An 18681-nucleotide genomic window follows, 5' to 3' on the forward strand; every position below is an offset into this window, starting at 1 on the left:
GAAAAAAAACGAAACGAAATGGGCTCGATGTAAACGGTTCTTTCGTGATCCCGCACTTTTACAAATTTTAAAATACAAAGAGGTATAAGAGATGAGAGACATGATTTTTTTGTGGAAATTATTAAAAATAATGATAATATACTTTAAACAATGGAACTAATTTTAAAAAATAGCTTGAATTAATTATAATATTAATAAATTATGTAAATAATATTTACAGGACGATAAATTTAATATTTTTTTGGTTCTTTTGTGTCCTAGTATTTTGAATTTTATTCCTCTTTGGAGGGGTATTTTTATTTTCAGAAATGGACTCGTCCAATGGTAGCAAAATTTCAACCAATCAAATCAAACCGGGAAAGTAATTTAAATCAATGAACCAATCACATTCAAGTATTTTAAAAAACTTGCTCTTTCGCCGCAAACCGTCGGCTTTTCTTGTAGGTACTACGATTTGTTTTTATTCTGAGGTGTGTGTATTTTTGTGTGATTTTTTTCTCATTAATTATCTAATTAATTTCTTGATTTTAATCTACGATTTGTTTTTATTCTGAGGTGTGTGTATTTTTGTGTGATTTTTTTCTCATTAATTATCTAATTAATTTCTTAATTTTAATGGTTTTGTAAAAGAAGTAAATCTTCGTTTTCCGTTTTAAATTACTCTTATCATTAAACACAATGTAAGTTTCACTTTCAATAAATATTTCTCTCTAAAATTGACATTACATGCATGAATTCTGTAAGGTGATGAACCCCTCATTCCATTTCCCGGCAAAATTTTATTACGATCTAGTTGAAAAGTTATCATACTTTTTCAGGACATCTAGTAATTTTCTTTTTTATGATCAATTGCTTCTTTCATTCCTATTAATGTAACAATAATTTAATTAAAATTCCAATAAAATAGATAATCTTTTCATATTACCCACTACTTATGTAGATCTCTTTCAAGGTCAATAATATTGCCCGCCATTTTGAGATTGAATGAAATTTTTTATGATCAATTGCTTCTTTCATTCCTATTAATGTAACAATAATTTAATTAAAATTCCAATCAAATAGATAATCTTTTCATATTACCCACTACTTATGTAGATCTCTTTCAAGGTCAATAATATTGCCCGCCATTTTGAGATTGAATGAAATGTTTCCATAGCAACTTCTTGAATAGGTATACCTACTTGGAGTAAAATTGATAATAATTTTTTATGGAATTAAAATTTGAATATTCTGGGTCTTTTCTGAGGGTTTTTCTCTTCAGGCTAATAAATCATCACTGATAAATTGGGGAGAAAATCCTTCCCATCATGAATCAGGGGCTCAAGTCAGGAGTGTAAGGGGGGTCAGTCACCTTCTAGTCATGGAAGTTCCCTCCTCTTTTGTCTTGCTGCCTGCACCTCTTGGAGTAAAATTGATAATTTTGTATGGAATTAAAATTTGAATAATCTGGTCTTTTCTGAGGGTTTTTCTCTTCAGGCTAATAAATCATCACTGATAAATTGGGGAGAAAATCCTTCCCATCAGGGGCTCAAGTCAGGAGTGTAAGGGGGGTCAGTCACCTTCTAGTCATGGAAGTTCCCTCCTCTTTTGTCTTGCTGCCTGCACCTACTTCTTCCTATTCATAGTGTAAATCTCATATCCCAGACCTAGACACTACTTGTGTCTTCAGACAGAACATGATACTCAACTCCTCTATGAATTTGTTTTGCAAAATGATGTAGGTACAACTGGAGTTTACTGGAGCAGCTACCTACTGATACCATTCATTATTTTTGATTATTTTTTACCTTAGATGTTTTGCATTTTTTTTTTTTTTTTTTTTTTTTTTTTTTTTTTTTTTTAGATATAGGTACCTACATAAGATATGAGTTTTATTTCTGTTTTAATACATAATTATGTATTACGTGGGATTACCCAGAAGACATTTTTTCAAAGCAGGACATTTTTCTAATTACTAAATTTGTCCAAAATTCAAATAGCTACCAAGTTAAACAACAATTGTCGATATGAGAGGACATTATTGTTAAAGTCTTAGCTTAGGCAAAAGAATCTGAGTGAGGTCTACAGTTCACAGAACCACTAGTGTAAACTCAACAAATATAACATCTAACAGAGAAATTAATAAATAATTTTGTACCTGATGCTAATTAAGAGAGTTGCTTCTGGAATATAGTATACTATGTTCACTCGATGAGATATGCCAGAAGGGGAAGTGAAATGAAAAACACACATTCAGTTTGTGTTGGTTCATATTAGACCCACATTGGTATGAAAGACACAGCTAAAGAATTACCTACTTACTTTTTTGTTGACTTGGGTGTTTATTAAAATAATACAGTTAAACCTAGTTAAGCTGGAATCTGAGGGACAGACAGTTAACTTTTTCTAGCTTATCCAATTATTTCCCCTTTAAAGAGTTAGAGTAGCTCTGTTTCCTTTGCTGTAAAATTAGGAACTGTCCTCAAATTTCCAACATTACTATTTCTATCTTACAGTGATATCAAAAAACAACATTCAAACTTATGGAGGTTCAAGATGGCAAAGGCTAGGCTTTAAATTTGCATAGCCAGCCTAGTTAGCTTGGTTGGTAGCACGTCTGCCTTGTGAACTACAGGCCGCGGGTTCGATTCCCGCCTGGGCGGATTTTATCCTGATGGGATAAAGTTCGTTCTCGAAACGGCTGGCTTTCTCCTATCCTGTCCTCCTTCTCTCTTCGATTTCGGGACGATGAGACAGTTCCTTCTATCAAATGCTGCGGTAGAACATGCCGCGAACAGCTACGAACACATTTGCGGCAAAGCTGTTCTCGAAATTTAACCAATGATATTTCTAGCTGAAGTTCAATCCTTGATAACATAATTGATTCGAACTGAGGTTCGCGCGCCACCCGGCATGCTTGATCGTACTGTGTGTTTGCTGTGCGAACATCCAAATCTGCCGCATCGCGGATATGTGTGAGCATCTCAATGTTCAGGTGTTAATGTTGCCAAATTTCATCAAAATCAGACATCGCATCTGTTTTTTACGATCGATAATATTATGCCTGGTAGATGGTACTTACACTACAAATAGTTTGTCTTCTCACGTTTATTTCTTCAGCTTTTTCCCCAAAATCATAGCATAAGATGAGTATTACCATGATGTTCTGAAGATAAAACGCAAAGGGCATCCGCACATGTCTGAAAGGAAAAGTGAAAATCTAGAAAGTTTCGTCTGGCGAAATATGTCGTGCTGGAGTTCATCGCACCCTTTGCTACGTTATTTTATTGATCCCCTAACCCTCCCCTTTTTTCTGATAAAAGAAAAACCCCCTCCCCCATTTTTCTTCTATCTCACCCTTTTTTTGTTACTCCAAAAGAAAGAGCGATCCCTGGTGGTGAAAAATCGAGTTATTAATTTGAAAAAATATTTTCGTTAAGTTTCGTACCATGTGCTTTCATTATTAACTTGAAACTTTAAAAAAAAAAAAAAAAAAAAAAAAAAAAAGTCGAACGAAAAAAAAAAGCACTTATGTTTTCTGTCCCCAAGGATAGGAGAAAGCCAGCCGTTCGAGAACGAACATTATCCCATCAGGATAAAATCCGCCCCGGGCGAAAATCGAACCCGCGGCCTAGCGCTTACAAGGCAGACGCACTACCAACTAAGCTAACTAGGCTGGCATTTGAGACTTTTAATGTCTAATTTTAGCTCGATTAGTGTACAGTTTTTATTGTATTTATTTTACTTGTTTTGTTACAGATGGACGTGTACCTGAGCGCTGAGGAGTCTTGAGACTTTTAATGTTTAATTTTAGCTCGATTAGTGTACAGTTTTTATTGTATTTATTTTACTTGTTTTGTTACAGATGGACGTGTACCTGAGCGCTGAGGAGTCGCTCACTCTACAAGAGATCTTGGACACTGACATCAAGTGTGAACTAGACAGTGTGTGGACGGGAGGAAGTGGCGAAGAGTTTGGCTTTACACACATCGACACCTCGGATGAAAACTCATGTAGTAATATGAACAACCTCAGCTGGCATGCTTTCAACTCAAGTAACCTGGATCTGATAGAGGGAGATGATGCCCTAATGGTGAATCTGAACAGTGTCATTCCTCTATCTTTGCAACCTCAAAGTAAAATCAAACTTGAGATGAACGAAATCAAACTCGAAGAAAATCCTCTCCTCTGCCGAACACCTTCCCCAAACCCCGAGTTTGAAATTAAACCAGGTCTTTGCAACCTCAAAGTAAAATTAAACTTGAGATGAACGAAATCAAACTCGAAGAAAATCCTCTCCTCTGCCGAACACCTTCCCCAAACCCCGAGTTTGAAATTAAACCAGAATCGATCAGCAGGCAGGATGTAAAGGAGAAGAAAGGGGATATGACTGGTGTGAAGTTAGCCGTGAGTACAGCTTCTACCTCATCCTCTAGTCCTGTAGTCAACTACAGGCTTTCCTCTACTAATGCCGTCACCATTGCTGGCAAAACTTATAATGTGTCGAACCAGTTCGAGTTAGTCAATAACACTTTAGTTCCGGCCAAACAAAATTCTGTTCCTACCAATATCATTCGTACCCTGAGCAAGACTCAAAAAGTGGTGCCCGTAGCTAAGAAACCCACCAAGAGAAAGTACACAGACAGGCGGAGTTTAGCTATGCAGAAGTTCCAAGCCTATGAGAATAATTACCCCAAACCTGCCTACTCTTACTCCTGCTTGATAGCCATGGCCTTGAAGAACTCAAGGTCAGGTAGCCTCCCTGTATCCGAGATTTATAGTTTTATGTGGTGAGTACCTATTCAGTGTAAATCAAACCCAGTAGTATAATCGTTAGCACAGTAAACTTTTTGAATTCCCTTATTGATATTTTTAATCCAAGTCAAGTCATGTAGGTATTTGTCTTGGTAAGAAAAGAACAAAAATCTAATGGAAATACCTACTACCTACCTACATTTTTTCACATATATGTACATGCCTGTTTTGTTTCAGCCAACACTTTCCCTATTTCAAAACGGCTCCCTCTGGATGGAAAAATTCAGTGAGGCATAACTTGAGCTTCCATGCCTGTTTTGTTTCAGCCAACACTTTCCCTATTTCAAAACGGCTCCCTCTGGATGGAAAAATTCAGTGAGGCATAACTTGAGCTTGAACAAGTGTTTTGAAAAAATCGAGAAACCTGTGAGTGATAATTCCTCGAGGAAAGGATGTCTATGGGCGATGAATCCGGATAAGATCTCAAAAATGGATGAAGAAGTTCAGAAGTGGTCGCGGAAGGATCCAATGGGAATCAAGAAAGCCATGGTACATCCAGGTAAGAATAACTTGGTTATACACTATTGAAGAGATGGGACTCTCGGTGGGGACGTGTCAATCAGCATGTATGCGAGTATACAACACTCGGTCGCTTCTGGTGACCGAGTGTTGTAGACTCGGAGTCGCTTGGTTCGAGTTTCGATTGTGGACAAAATTTTCTCATCAATTTCTGTCGAATATCAGTTTGTCTATCGATAGGTTTAAATTAATCACCTTAATAGTGCTCGGACACGATTGTAAGTAGTTATTTTGTTCGGATTTTTCAGAATCGTTGGAGTCACTGGAGCGAGGTGAAATGAAAATCGGAAGTCTCAGCTATGATGGAAATGTCGAGGAGGATGAGACAGAGGAAGAGGAGGAAGCGGAGGTGGAGGAGAGGATAAGGGATACAACAGAGAGCGAAGATGATGATGAAGAGAACGAGCTGGTGCTTCCTTATATCCCTGGAGATAGCGAGTCCGAGGGTGAAACTAGTCTGGATATTGAGGTGAGTAGTTGAGTAGCCATCACACTGGCATAGAAAGTTTCAGTTCGGCTGCCCGTGGTGATGAAGAGAACGAGCTGGTGCTTCCTTATATCCCTGGAGATAGCGAGTCCGAGGGTGAAACTAGTCTGGATATTGAGGTGAAGAAGAGGAATATGTCATTAAGATACTATGCTTTCCTACAAATTCTCACAGAGGTCCACAGAAGGGTCCAGACCTAGGAAAATGGCAACCTCTCCCACATACAGAGGCTCCGGACCAAGTATCTAGAAAAAGTCATTCCTACTTATGCCGTGGTGTCAAAAGTTTTACCGAGATTTTCTGGTTCTAGGGATTAGTATGGGGGTGCAATCAGCCTCATATAAGAATAATTTAAGATTGAAATCTTAAATCCGAAAGAAAACGGTGAGATTACTAAAAAACCTTCTATGAGTACCTACTTTTTTACAGGATTTTAAATCAAATGTTTTTTTACTATTATTTATTCCGAAGTGACGCCTCACAGGCAGTTTTAACTAATTTATTCAGTATCTATGTACATAATACACATAATATTATTCTAATGACTACTTGTATTTTCCCCCCTCACAGACGAATGATAAGTTCTACGAGGAAATAGATGTTAAGGACTCAACCATTCTCTTTCAAAGTGTAGAGGATACATCGGCAATCAAAAGGGCAATCATTCAAGGCAATTACATCTACCAGCCTTTGATCAAACAAAGGAAAATCATTCACAGTAGCTACCCAGCCCAGACGGTGGTCAAAAATTGAGCAGATGAAAGTTGTACGAGTTGTGAAGCAGGTATGCAGTTTTGTACCTGATTTATGTTTGTGATGATAATATGAAACTTCTTGATGTTGGCATTAATTGGAAAGAATCTTCATGTAAATTGTGATTAGAGTTACTGTTTGAAGATTTTTTTAAAAAAAACACCAAAGGAATAAGTGTATAACCTTATTTGTTGGTACACACACTTGGTAAAACAATTCAAACACTAGAAATGATTTTGGGTTGAGTAAAAACACTTGGCTTATGTTTTACGTATATTTTTATTAAATTACAGATGGATCCATTTCGGCTGTTACGCCAAAATTTACGTAAAACATAAAACCAGTGTTTTTTTCTCAGCCAAAGTTTTTTTTTTTTTTTTTTAATTAGAAAATCACTTAGATACCTACTTGAACTTTTTTTTCATTCCTCCAAAATCTTTTGATTGCCTACTTGATATGGCTTCCAGTCGATGTCGGTTGACTGTTTCTTCATTGTACAAAGTGAGGTCAGGTAATACTACTAAACGTTTAGTATAATTTATAGTTATCATATACATATAAGTTGTTATTAATAAATGTTGTTTCATATTATTTAATTGGATTTTATTTCCCAAAGAGAAATCGAAAGTGTGAGCACATTCTTACTGTTATACGAACTTTTTCCTTGCCTTTTTCATATTTCATTTCAAGGAAGTAGCATCTTATCACCAGCATAAATACGTTTGAATGTGAAGTGCGTATTCCTTTGATTTCTCAAGTATGCTACCTCTTCATTTGTTTTTACCATGTTGATGTTGATATCACCCATTCAGTTTCAGAAATAGAAAATTATTTAATTATGATTTTGTAAAATGTTATCTTTTATAAAACATTTGATTTCAAATTCCTAGAGGAGTATTTCAAAAATTGTGATACATCATATAAATATTTGTATTTGCTATTGAACATTTTTTGGTGTCATTTTATTAGGTAGAGTGTATAATTTGATTTTATATATTTTTAAGCAATATTTTTTTCTTTTTAATTTACCTGAAATTATTACCAGTAAGATGTTTAAATGAAAATAGAGAGAACAAAAGATATCTGCGAATTCTAAACAGTTGTCTGCACTGGGAAGTCTAGAGGTTCTTGTTCCCGGGTAGGCCAAATCACCTACTACCCGAAAAAAAGAAGGGGGACAATGTTTACTACCTATTTGAAACATTACATTTACACAATTACCTGATTTGTTCGAATTAATATTAAGAATAGGATGGGAATATTATTTTTCTTTAACTGGACATTGAGAGGTATTGATTGTACATATTTTGCCTATGTTGTTACTCTTCGTTTCAGATTTTCAAAAGATAATTATTGTAAATATTTTAGGTATACTATTCAGATAGAACTGCCTCTACAAAATGGAGTTTCTATTAATTTCAATCCATGGAAATTATTTTGTCGTATTGATTGTACATATTTTGCCTATGTTGTTACTCTTCGTTTCAGATTTTCAAAAGATAAATTTTGTAAATATTTTAGGTATACTATTCAGATAGAACTGCCTCTACAAAATGGAGTTTCTATTAATTTCAATCCATGGAAATTATTTTGTTTCTACATTTTATGTTACATTTAAAGAGGTTATTTCAAGTTTCAATCCATATTTTTTATATGTTCATCCTGTATTTTGATAATAACAACAGATTGTTGAGAAAACAAATTTATAATCTGATGTAAAATTGTTATGTTAATCTACCATTCAAGCCTGAATCCACAATATGCCACATTGATCTCGTATTGATACATTTATACTTACTTATAATATTTATAATATATTTCGATTTTATTTTAATATTTATTTTATTTTATTATTTTTTCATGTTTTAACCTTTCTTCCCCTGTTTTCCATTTTCTTCTTGTTCTTTGTTCACACATTGTCATCAATTTTTGATAATGTTCTAGATCTATTACCTTTTTTCGTTGTTGTATTTTTCATAACGACCTACAGAAAAACAAAATTGCTACAGAGTGAGAAAATGTATGGAAACACATGAATATTAATGGCCAAAATTTCAGCTTTTTGTCTAAAGCTGTTTAAAAAATATTCAAGGTTTTTCATACTTTGTATAAATGGTACAAATTTAAAATTTTATCCCTAAATGGACCTTATTATGTAGGTACTTTGGCATCCTATCCCATTCAACAGTTTAAAAGTAGGTACCGTATTGTAATTAATTGATTAATTACACATATTACCTATTGTAATTGAAAGTTTTGAAATATTTATAACTAAGTGATATTATTTAAATGTAAATAAAGTAATTTTTTAAGAGTTTTGTATGAAAATTTTACAAGTCAGATGTGAATTTACCTAGTTATTTTTGATTTTTGGTCATGTTTTCCCCTAGCTTACCAACCTAGTTAGCTTGGCTGGTAGCGTCTGCCTTCCAAGCGCTAGGCCGCGGGTGATTTTTGGTCATGTTTTCCCCTAGCTTACCAACCTAGTTAGCTTGGCTGGTAGCGTCTGCCTTCCAAGCGCTAGGCCGCGGGTTCGATTCCCGCCTGGGGCGGATTTTATCCTGAACGGATAATGTGCGTTCTTGGAGCGGCTGACTTTCTCTTATCCTGTCTTCCTTCTCTATCTTTGATTTCGAGACGATAAGACCTTGGCAGTAACAGTTCCCTCTAAAATTCCATCACTTGGGCATAGAATTTTATATATATATTATCCTGATTTTGGTAGCAACGTATGACGTTTTGAAAGCTAAAGACACGTACTACAGTACGTGTCCAACTATACGAAATCGAAAAACGTGCCCAAATATTTTAGACCGGAGGGCGTATGTCGATTCATATAATACAATGTGAAAAGCCACATCTGAAAAGATTATCCAGGTTATCACTTTATGCCACTCATTCATTTTCAAAATAAACGTTCTCAGGTACGAAAAATGCCCGAGCCGCTGGGATGGCGAAGGGATTTTTTTTTTAAGTAAGGATATTTTTCCCTCCCTCAGACGCAGGGATTTTTTTTTTTAGTTCGGCTGCCCGTGGTGACAAAAGTTTTACCGAGATTTTCTGGTTCTAGGGATTAGTATGGGGGTGCAATCAGCCTCGTATAAGAGTAATTTAAGATTGAAATCTTAAATCCGAAAGAAAACGGTGAGATTACTAAAAAACCTTCTATGAGAACCTACTTTTTTACAGGATTTTAAATCAAATGTTTTTTACTATTATTTATTCCGAAGTGACGCCTCACGGGCAGTATTAACTAATTTATTCAGTATCTATGTACATAATACATATAATATTATTTTAATGACTACTTGTATTTTCCCCCCTCACAGACGAATGATAAGTTCTACGAGGAAATAGACGTTAAGGACTCAACCATTCTCTTTCAAAGTGTAGAGGATACATCGGCAATCAAAAGGGCAATCATTCAAGGCAATTACATCTACCAGCCAGTTTTAACTAATTTATTCAGTATCTATGTACATAATACACATAATATTATTCTAATGACTACTTGTATTTTCCCCCCTCACAGACGAATGATAAGTTCTACGAGGAAATAGATGTTAAGGACTCAACCATTCTCTTTCAAAGTGTAGAGGATACATCGGCAATCAAAAGGGCAATCATTCAAGGCAATTACATCTACCAGCCTTTGATCAAACAAAGGAAAATCATTCACAGTAGCTACCCAGCCCAGACGGTGGTCAAAAATTGAGCAGATGAAAGTTGTACGAGTTGTGAAGCAGGTATGCAGTTTTGTACCTGATTTATGTTTGTGATGATAATATGAAACTTCTTGATGTTGGCATTAATTGGAAAGAATCTTCATGTAAATTGTGATTAGAGTTACTGTTTGAAGATTTAAAAAAAAACACCAAAGGAATAAGTTTGTATTAACTTATTTGTTGGTACACACACTTGGTAAAACAATTCAAACACTAGAAATGATTTTGGGTGAGTAAAAACACTTGGCTTTATGTTTTTAAAAAAACATCAAAGGAATAAGTTAATTAACTTATTTGTTGGTACACACACTTGGTAAAACAATTCAAACACTAGAAATGATTTTGGGTGAGTAAAAACACTTGGCTTTATGTTTTACGTATATTTTTATTAAATTACAGATGGATCCATTTCGGCTGTTACGCCATCATCAGTGTATTATTACTGTAAAACATAAATTACCGTAAAACATAAAGCCAAGTGTTTTTACTCAGCCAAAGTCATTTTTTTTTTTTTTTTTTTTTTTTTTTTTTTTTTTTTAATTAGAAAATCACTTAGATACCTACTTGAACTTTTTTTTCATTCCTCCAAAATCTTTTGATTGCCTACTTGATATGGCTTCCAGTCGATGTCGGTTGACTGTTTCTTCATTGTACAAAGTGAGGTCAGGTAATACTACTAAACGTTTAGTATAATTTATAGTTATCATATACATATAAGTTGTTATTAATAAATGTTGTTTCATATTATTTAATTGGATTTTATTTCCCAAAGAGAAATCGAAAGTGTGAGCACATTCTTACTGTTATACGAACTTTTTCCTTGCCTTTTTCATATTTCATTTCAAGGAAGTAGCATCTTATCACCAGCATAAATACGTTTGAATGTGAAGTGCGTATTCCTTTGATTTCTCAAGTATGCTACCTCTTCATTTGTTTTTACCATGTTGATGTTGATATCACCCATTCAGTTTCAGAAATAGAAAATTATTTAATTATGATTTTGTAAAATGTTATCTTTTATAAAACATTTGATTTCAAATTCCTAGAGGAGTATTTCAAAAATTGTGATACATCATATAAATATTTGTATTTGCTATTGAACATTTTTTGGTGTCATTTTATTAGGTAGAGTGTATAATTTGATTTTATATATTTTTAAGCAATATTTTTTTCTTTTTACCCCGAATTCAGATTTAATTAACTTTAACCCTACTGCCTAATGGGCTATCCTTTTGCTTGTATAAGAACCTTTTTGTTTCTGTTTAAGCTAAGCGTTAAGCTTGGTTCTGTAATTTCCCCCCCTTAGTGTTAAGCCTTATTTGTGTGCTTCACTCTCTACCTTTAGTTTTGTCCGTTGACATGTTATTATTATACCTGTTGTTCTTTTGTTCACTTACAATATCTTGGTGTTCTCTCTACCTCTTATTATTCCTCACAGTGTATTCTGTTTCACCCAAGCTGGCAGATACCAAACATCTCTCATGGTGGGTCGAGCGCAGCTCTGACCTAAAATATTACAGTTTTCTCCCCGTAGGGACTCGAAAACTGGTATTTTGGGTCAAGCAAGCTCGACCCACCATGAGAAGCACCCCATTCTCCCCTGCTCGTCAGACCATGCCTTCCCCCCCTTTTCCCCATCTAAATGAACTTGGCAACACTGTAAACTAGGAATTGGACGCCATGATGAAATTGAACCAAGCTGGTACTTGTCAGTGTGAGCATGAATTTAAAGCTGGCAAGCCTTTAAGTGGGTGGGTCGAGCTTGCTTGACCCAAAATACCAGTTTTCGAGTCCCTACGGGGAGAAAACTGTAATATTTTAGGTCAGAGCTGCGCTCGACCCACCATGAGAGATGTTTGGTATCTGCCAGCTTGGGTGAAACAGAATACACTGTGAGGAATAATAAGAGGTAGAGAGAACACCAAGATATTGTAAGTGAACAAAAGAACAACAGGTATAATAATAACATGTCAACGGACAAAACTAAAGGTAGAGAGTGAAGCACACAAATAAGGCTTAACACTAAGGGGGGGAAATTACAGAACCAAGCTTAACGCTTAGCTTAAACAGAAACCAAAAAGGTTCTTATACAAGCAAAAGGATAGCCCATTAGGCAGTAGGGTTAAAGTTAATTAAATCTGAATTCGGGGGACTGGAGGAAGAGGCGATAGGCCGAAAATAATGCTTTAGGAAGGAAGATGCACATTTCCAATTTCCCCGCTTTAAGATAACATCTAATGGGACCAAATTGTGAGCTAATTTAGAGTTAACTGCAGAGCGGAAACTACCTGCGGAAGCCACTATACCTGCGCTGGCAAGTGCTGTGGAAATCCATTTGGCAATCACAGCCCGTGAAGCAGGCTTTACTTTACCTCTGGATGAAAGGAACAGGGAAGTAAGCTGCAGAGATCCGCAACGCTGTTGACGGAGGGACAGCAGTAACTCGATCCAGAAAACAATATTCCAGAGCTGATTGGAGCTGTTAGGGGACAGTTGCCAACCCGATTGGGAACCTGAATAAGAGTCGGTCTTTGACCCGAAGGCTGGCCAAAAAATGATATTTGGTGGAGACCGCTGGAAATGGGCCTCCGAGACATGTAGTAAGGTAAGGTCGTGCACCCTGCGCCCAGATGCAAGGAGGAGCAGCATAGCAACATGCCGGGAAACTTGGAAGAAACTAGCCCTATCGGGGGGGTTAGACACAATCCATTGGCACAGGTGGTCAATGTTCCATATCTTCCTTTCTTCTTTCCTAGGGTAAGAGGCCAGAATACCTTTGATCATTCTTGAGACCGCTGGGTGGGAAGAAGTGGCTAAGGACAATTCAGGGCTGATCCAAGTACATATCACGGACTTGTGAAGTTTAATAGAGGCTGGGGAAAGATTGAGAGAAGATCGAAGGAAAGCTAAAAAACGAGCAACATCCGCTGGGGATGGGCGAGATGGATTGATCGACTGAGATTCTGCCCATTCTACCCATCTACGCCAAGGTTGGCGATAAGTCTTAAGAGTTGATGGTCTCCATGCGCCCTTCAGAAGGCCTATTTCTCCGGAGGACCAAGAGTTGACTAGAGTGGCCCACCCCGTATTTTCCAGACTTCCAGCACTATATCTTGAACATTTGGTGGGGGGAGTCCCGAGGACAGGTCGACTAGCACCGGTTGTGACATTTTCAATCTGATTGGGGCATCCAAGGCCCTCGCTTTGATCTCTGACCTCCAAAATGTTCTCTTCCACCGCGGTGCAACTAGGAGGAACACACCCGACGAGGACACCAGCTTCCTTAGTACCAGTGGAATGAGAGGCGGCGGTGGGAACACCCACGCCAGTCTGAAGTTCCATGGCACTGCAAAAGCATCCACGAGCTGGGCTTGAGGGTCTAGTGGGTCGAGCGTCCCGTAGCATTGAACCACTGCCGACCGCTGGGATGCGAAAAGGTCTATAGACGGGAGGCCCCACCTCTTGAAAATTAGGTTTGTTGCAGCCGGTAACAGGTGCCACTCTGGTGGGCTTTTGTTTCGCGAAAGGCAATCTGCCAAAGTGTTGTAAGTCCCTGGTATACGTACTGCTTTTATTGTGGACCTGAGGGAGAGAACCAACGAGAGTAGGCGAAAGGTTTCGTGGTGGAGTACGGGCGATTGAAGACATCCTTGTTTTCTGATCAGTCCCGCAACTACGGCGCTGTCGGTCAACAGAGTGATTGAGCGATTCAGGAAGAGATGAGGAAGCGTCTCTATCGCCCATCTGACTGCAAAAAGTTCCCGGAGGTTGATGTGCCAACCCCTCTCGTCGGGTAACCACTTCCGTGAGACGCCGTTGGACCCCTCGATGAAGGCTCCCATGCCCCAATCGGAGGCGTCGGTTGACAAGACGGTCACTTTCTGAGGAGATGCGTAAGGGGCACCGTCTCCTAAATGCTTTAGCCACTTCCGTGAGACGCCGTTGGACCCCTCGATGAAAGCTCCCATGCCCCAATCGGAGGCGTCGGTTGACAAGACGGTCACTTTCTGAGGAGATGCGTAAGGGGCACCGTCTCCTAAATGCTTTATCCACCAACCTAAGGCCACCCTTGCCGCCGGGGAAATCGGTCTTCGGAGTAGGGGTTTTTCGCGGGGGAGAGATCTGGCGGCAATCTGTAGGGGACGAAGGTGAAGCCGTCCCAAAGGGACCGTGAACGCTGCAAAATTCAGCAGCCCGACAATCTTTTGTTGTGTGCGAAGAGACCATGTTGGGCGATCTAACAGCGCTTGGATGATCCGAGATATGCTTTCTCGCTTCTTTGTTGGGAGGCTGACGTACTGGGATACTGTGTCCCAAACTAGACCGAGGAAGGTCCTCCTTTGAGAAGGGGAGGTCTCGGACTTCTGGAAATTGACTTGCCATCCAAGGGAGAGAAGGAGATCTAGGGTTAATTGAGTGTGCAGTTCGAGGGAGGCCGGAGAGCTCGCAGCAATAAGGAAATCGTCGAGGTAGACAATAATCCGGATGCCTTGACTCCTTAGAACAGACGCAACCCAATTCGTTAGTTGACTGAACGCCTGCGGTGCAGACGCGAGGCCGAACGGGAGACAGGTCCAAGCGTAAGTTGTCTCTCCGAATCGGAAGGCTAGAAAGCGTTGGTGGCCCTCCTTCACTGGCAGATGACAATAGGCGTCGGAAAGGTCGATTTTCGCCAGGAAGTCGTTCGGTCGAAGAAAGGCAGGGACCTTGAGATGATTTAGAAGCCGAAACCGTCGAAGCTTTAGGAAACCGTTCAGGTGACTTAAGTTGAAAATGGGCCGTGGTGATCCGTTCGCCTTGAGGCGAATGAACATGGTTGAGAGGAAACCGGATGGGGTCGATATTGGCGCCACAATTCCTTTTCTTAGTAATTCCTCTACCACCATACACATGCTCGATGACCAGGGGGTTGATAGTCCTGGGGGAATGGAACTTTGGATGTTCCGAAGAGCAGGCCGGCTTCCGAAGGGAAGACTGTAGCCCGAAATCAGAGAGACCAATTGATCGGGGGCGCCAAGGGCAATCCAATTCTCTACGTGGTCTCGAAGTTGTCCCGCTCTGAATTCCCCCTGTTGACTTTCAGGACCTTTTCTTGACCGGAAACGACTGCCGTGAGCTCCGAGGCCGGCGGTCGTGGATGCGTTCAGTTGATTTCCACGAGGGTTTGGTCCGCGTCGGTTTTCCCTTATCTTCATCCGTTCAGGTGACTTAAGTTGAAAATGGGCCGTGGTGATCCGTTCGCCTTGAGGCGAATGAACATGGTTGAAAGGAAACCGGATGGGGTCGATATTGGCGCCACAATTCCTTTTCTTAGTAATTCCTCTACCACCATACACATGTTCGATGACCAGGGGGTTGATAGTCCTGGGGGAATGGAACTTTGGATGTTCCGAAGAGCAGGTCGGCTTCCGAAGGGAAGACTGTAGCCCGAAATCAGAGAGACCAATTGATCGGGGGCGCCAAGGGCAATCCAATTCTCCACGTGGTCTCGAAGTTGTCCCGCTCTGAATTCCCCCTGTTGACTTTCAGGACCTTTTCTTGATCGGAAACGGCTGCCGTGAGCTCCGAGGCCGGCGGTCGTGGATGCGTTCAGTTGATTTCCACGAGGGTTTGGTCCGCGTCGGTTTTCCCTTATCTTCACGAGGTGCGTAGTTCGTTCTAGGAACTTTAGGAGGCGCCCCTGAAGGGGAGGGACCTGCAGCTCGTCGTTTGAGCTGGTGGACCCCGAACGATCGGGCCCTCTGGGCAGGAGGAGTTGGGACTTTGGCCAAACTTTCTTCGTGAAAGAGATGAGTCTTGGAGGGGGGAATCGCACTAATGGTTCTCTTAATTGCCGAGTCCGCCGGCAGCAGAAGTTTTCGCCGTTCTTGAATGACCTCCGCCCTCTTCCCACAAGTATATTGGAGCAGATGAGCGGAAGTGGTCTTGAAGAGGGACTGCTACTCTTAATTGCCGAGTCCGCCGGCAGCAGGAGTTTTCGCCGTTCTTGAATGACCTCCGCCCTCTTCCCACAAGTATATTGGAGCAGATGAGCGGAAGTGGTCTTGAAGAGGGACTGCTCACCAGTGAACAGTTTCTTAAAAAGAGGCTCGGCTGCGGGGTTCAACTTCACCATTTCCTTTCTCGCCGCCTGGAACGCATCACGTTGGGCAAGTAACCCAAAAGAAAGGTTACATAGAACCCGTTCAAAATTTCTGAGATTGGACTCTGCAATCTTGTTAGAGCAGATAAGAGAAGGATTGGCTATCAGGGGTTGGAAAGGGGCAGCATGTTTGAGAGCATTCTCCGCGTCCACGTACCGAATCCTGTCCCAGCCAGAAGAGTCCAGACTCTGGCATCTGATCAGGTCTTTGACTAAGACCTCGGGCGCCTCCGGGTACCGTGGGGCCAGTTCGATAGTTTGCGCTGCAAAGTCAGACATATCAGGCGACCTAGGCGGATCAAGGACCTCCTCCTCCGGAAACCATGGATCTTCAGTGGGGGGTGGAGAAGAGGCTTCATCCTCTCCGATGCCCGAGATGTCATCAGCATAGTCTTCCACTGAGGATTCGCTTCTACGGCTTTGAGGGGGATTCCGTAGAAGCTCAGTAATGCTCGCTTGAAATTCCAAGAATCTATCTTCAAAAGCAGCCAATCTGTCCGTCACGGGTTTTAGCTGTTGATTGACAACCTGAATAACCGCGGGCCGACTTGGGGATAAGGATTCATAGCTGGGGGCTCTAATTTCCGAAGATGCGCTTGGGGCATCATTGTCAGCAACCACTATAGGCGACCCATTTCCTAAAACTTTGCAGGCTGACTCTCTACACAGAAACAATGGCTTCAGAGGCCTGATAGATTCCAAGAAGGCGTCAAAGTCCTCTCTGGAAGGTCTCAGTGCCAACGCAAAATCAGCTGGTGAGTAGATTAAGGCACGACCCACGGGCCAGGTGAACAGGGAGGCTTTGAGGTGTTTGAAGCTTCGTTCAGAGATAGAACGGGCGTCAGGGTCATATGCAAGGCACAGATCAACCGTTGGGATGGCAAATCTCAATTTGTTACGGTCGGGTTTAGGGTCAACCGGAATGGAACTTGACACAGGCCACGCCGACCAACCTTGGGGAAATTTAGCACGGATGATGTCCTTGACCCTTTCATGAAAGGGGTTTCCCGTAGGAGTGGCCACCAGGGCACCCAGAGTTGTCATCTGTGAACAGACAACCAGGACAAGGATCAGAATCGAGCAATACTCGAAGATTTTCGCCTAGAGAGGCAGTGCAGCCATTACCCTAAGATCAGTAGTGAGCCGACCATGGTCCGTCGCGGAGCCGACAGTGACCCGTCGCGGAACCGACATTGACCCGTCGCGGAACCGACAGTGACCTGTCACGGAAACGACAGTGACCCGTCGGGAAAACCAAAATTGATAAGACACTGAGCCGACGATGAAAAGACATCGAGCCGACACTGAGCCGACGATGAAAAGGCATCGAGCCGGCAAAGATAAGTTGCTGAGCCGACATTGAATAGAAGTCAAGCCAGACCGAGCCCACACAGCGGAGAGAAGGGAAGGCCATAGGGGAAGAAACCGACAGTGATCCGATGCGGAAACGACAGTGACCCGTCGGGAAAACCAACATTGATAAAACACTGAGCCGACGATGAAAAGACATCGAGCCGACACTGAGCCGACGATGAAAAGGCATCGAGCCGACAAAGATAAGTTGCTGAGCCGACATTGAATAGAAGTCAAGCCAGACCGAGCCCACACAGCGGAGAGAAGGGAAGGCCATAGGGGAAGAATTCCCGGGCAGGCGAGCAGCAAGGCTGACACCGACGGGGGGGGAGGGCCCAAAACGTGGAGGGCCCAAGGGGCAAGACCTCAGGGAAGAGTGAAGCTCAGAGAGGCAGTCACCAGGGCAAGGCAAAAAGAAAATTCGGAGAGATTTGAACCCAAGCACTCCAGCGTCCTTGATTAATAAGTCGAGCGCCTTGACCACTCGGCCAAGCTGCAAGAAGGAACACTTACCTCGGCCATGATATAGCCGCAACAGAGACCACAATAGGGCCAAGGTCCAAAGAAAAGAACACGTGCAAGGGCAAGGCAAAAAGAACATTCGGAGAGACCTGAACCCAAGCACTCCTGCGTCCTTGATTAATAAGTCGAGCGCCCCGACCACTCGGCCACGCTGCAAGAAGGAACACTTACCTCGGCCATGATATAGCCGCAACAGAGACCACAATAGGGCCAAGGTCCAAAGAAAAGAACACGTGCACAGCAGCAGAAGGTGCCACAACGTATAAATCCACAAATTAAAAGTAGAAAACAAAAAATTTCACTAAAAACAATTTTACTTTGCTACAAAATCAACGATTTTCAGTAACAACAAAAGGAGCACAGGTCCGACAGGCACGGGAAAACAG

General features: G+C 40.8%; 3 protein-coding genes across 7 annotated transcripts; 1 reads left to right on the top strand and 2 right to left on the bottom strand.

The window, feature by feature from the left end:
- The first annotated feature begins 538 nt into the window (after positions 1-538).
- LOC103506171 (meiosis-specific transcription factor mei4) lies at positions 539-10526 on the top strand. 5 transcript variants are annotated; one of them, XM_026821303.1, is made up of 8 exons: positions 539-680; positions 3845-4211; positions 4325-4769; positions 5061-5293; positions 5562-5722; positions 5860-5919; positions 9883-9982; positions 10186-10526. In XM_026821303.1, exons 2-8 carry the CDS (start codon positions 3845-3847, stop codon positions 10266-10268), a joined length of 1449 nt encoding a protein of 482 aa, XP_026677104.1. In that variant the 5' UTR covers positions 539-680; the 3' UTR covers positions 10269-10526. The 5 variants fall into 5 exon arrangements, with proteins under 5 accessions (XP_026677104.1, XP_026677102.1, XP_026677101.1 ...); XM_026821301.1 differs by lacking the exon at positions 5860-5919 and having other exon boundaries at positions 5562-5782; positions 9883-9990; positions 10194-10526; XM_026821300.1 differs by lacking the exon at positions 5860-5919 and having other exon boundaries at positions 5562-5782.
- A 2820-nt stretch (positions 10527-13346) lies between these two features.
- Positions 13347-15473, bottom strand: LOC113466147. Its single transcript, XM_026821294.1, has one exon. It carries the CDS (start codon positions 15471-15473, stop codon positions 13347-13349), a length of 2127 nt encoding a protein of 708 aa, XP_026677095.1.
- Positions 15474-15481: 8 nt separating this feature from the next.
- LOC113466149 lies at positions 15482-18681 on the bottom strand. The gene is made up of 3 exons (XM_026821298.1): positions 18467-18681; positions 16297-17464; positions 15482-16177 (listed from the first exon to the last, which is right to left on the bottom strand). Exons 1-3 carry the CDS (start codon positions 18473-18475, stop codon positions 15804-15806), a joined length of 1551 nt encoding a protein of 516 aa, XP_026677099.1. The 5' UTR covers positions 18476-18681; the 3' UTR covers positions 15482-15803.

The sequence above is a fragment of the Diaphorina citri genome, unplaced genomic scaffold (genome assembly GCF_000475195.1).
Source record: "Diaphorina citri unplaced genomic scaffold, Diaci psyllid genome assembly version 1.1 scaffold220, whole genome shotgun sequence".
Classification (NCBI taxonomy): domain Eukaryota; kingdom Metazoa; phylum Arthropoda; class Insecta; order Hemiptera; family Psyllidae; genus Diaphorina; species Diaphorina citri.

Coding starts and splice junctions, on each gene's coding strand:
- LOC113466147 (XM_026821294.1), bottom strand. CDS start 15,473: ATGAAGATAAGGGAAAACCGACGCGGACCAAACCCTCGTGGAAATCAA.
- LOC103506171 (XM_026821301.1), top strand. CDS start 3,845: ATGGACGTGTACCTGAGCGCTGAGGAGTCGCTCACTCTACAAGAGATC. Junction 5,783..9,882: donor AAACTAGTCTGGATATTGAG/GTGAGTAGTTGA, acceptor CCCCCCTCACAG/ACGAATGATAAGTTCTACGA. Junction 9,991..10,193: donor CAATCATTCAAGGCAATTAC/ATCTACCAGCCA, acceptor CAAGGCAATTAC/ATCTACCAGCCTTTGATCAA.
- LOC113466149 (XM_026821298.1), bottom strand. Junction 16,178..16,296: donor TTCCGCTCATCTGCTCCAAT/ATACTTGTGGGA, acceptor ATCTGCTCCAAT/ATACTTGTGGGAAGAGGGCG.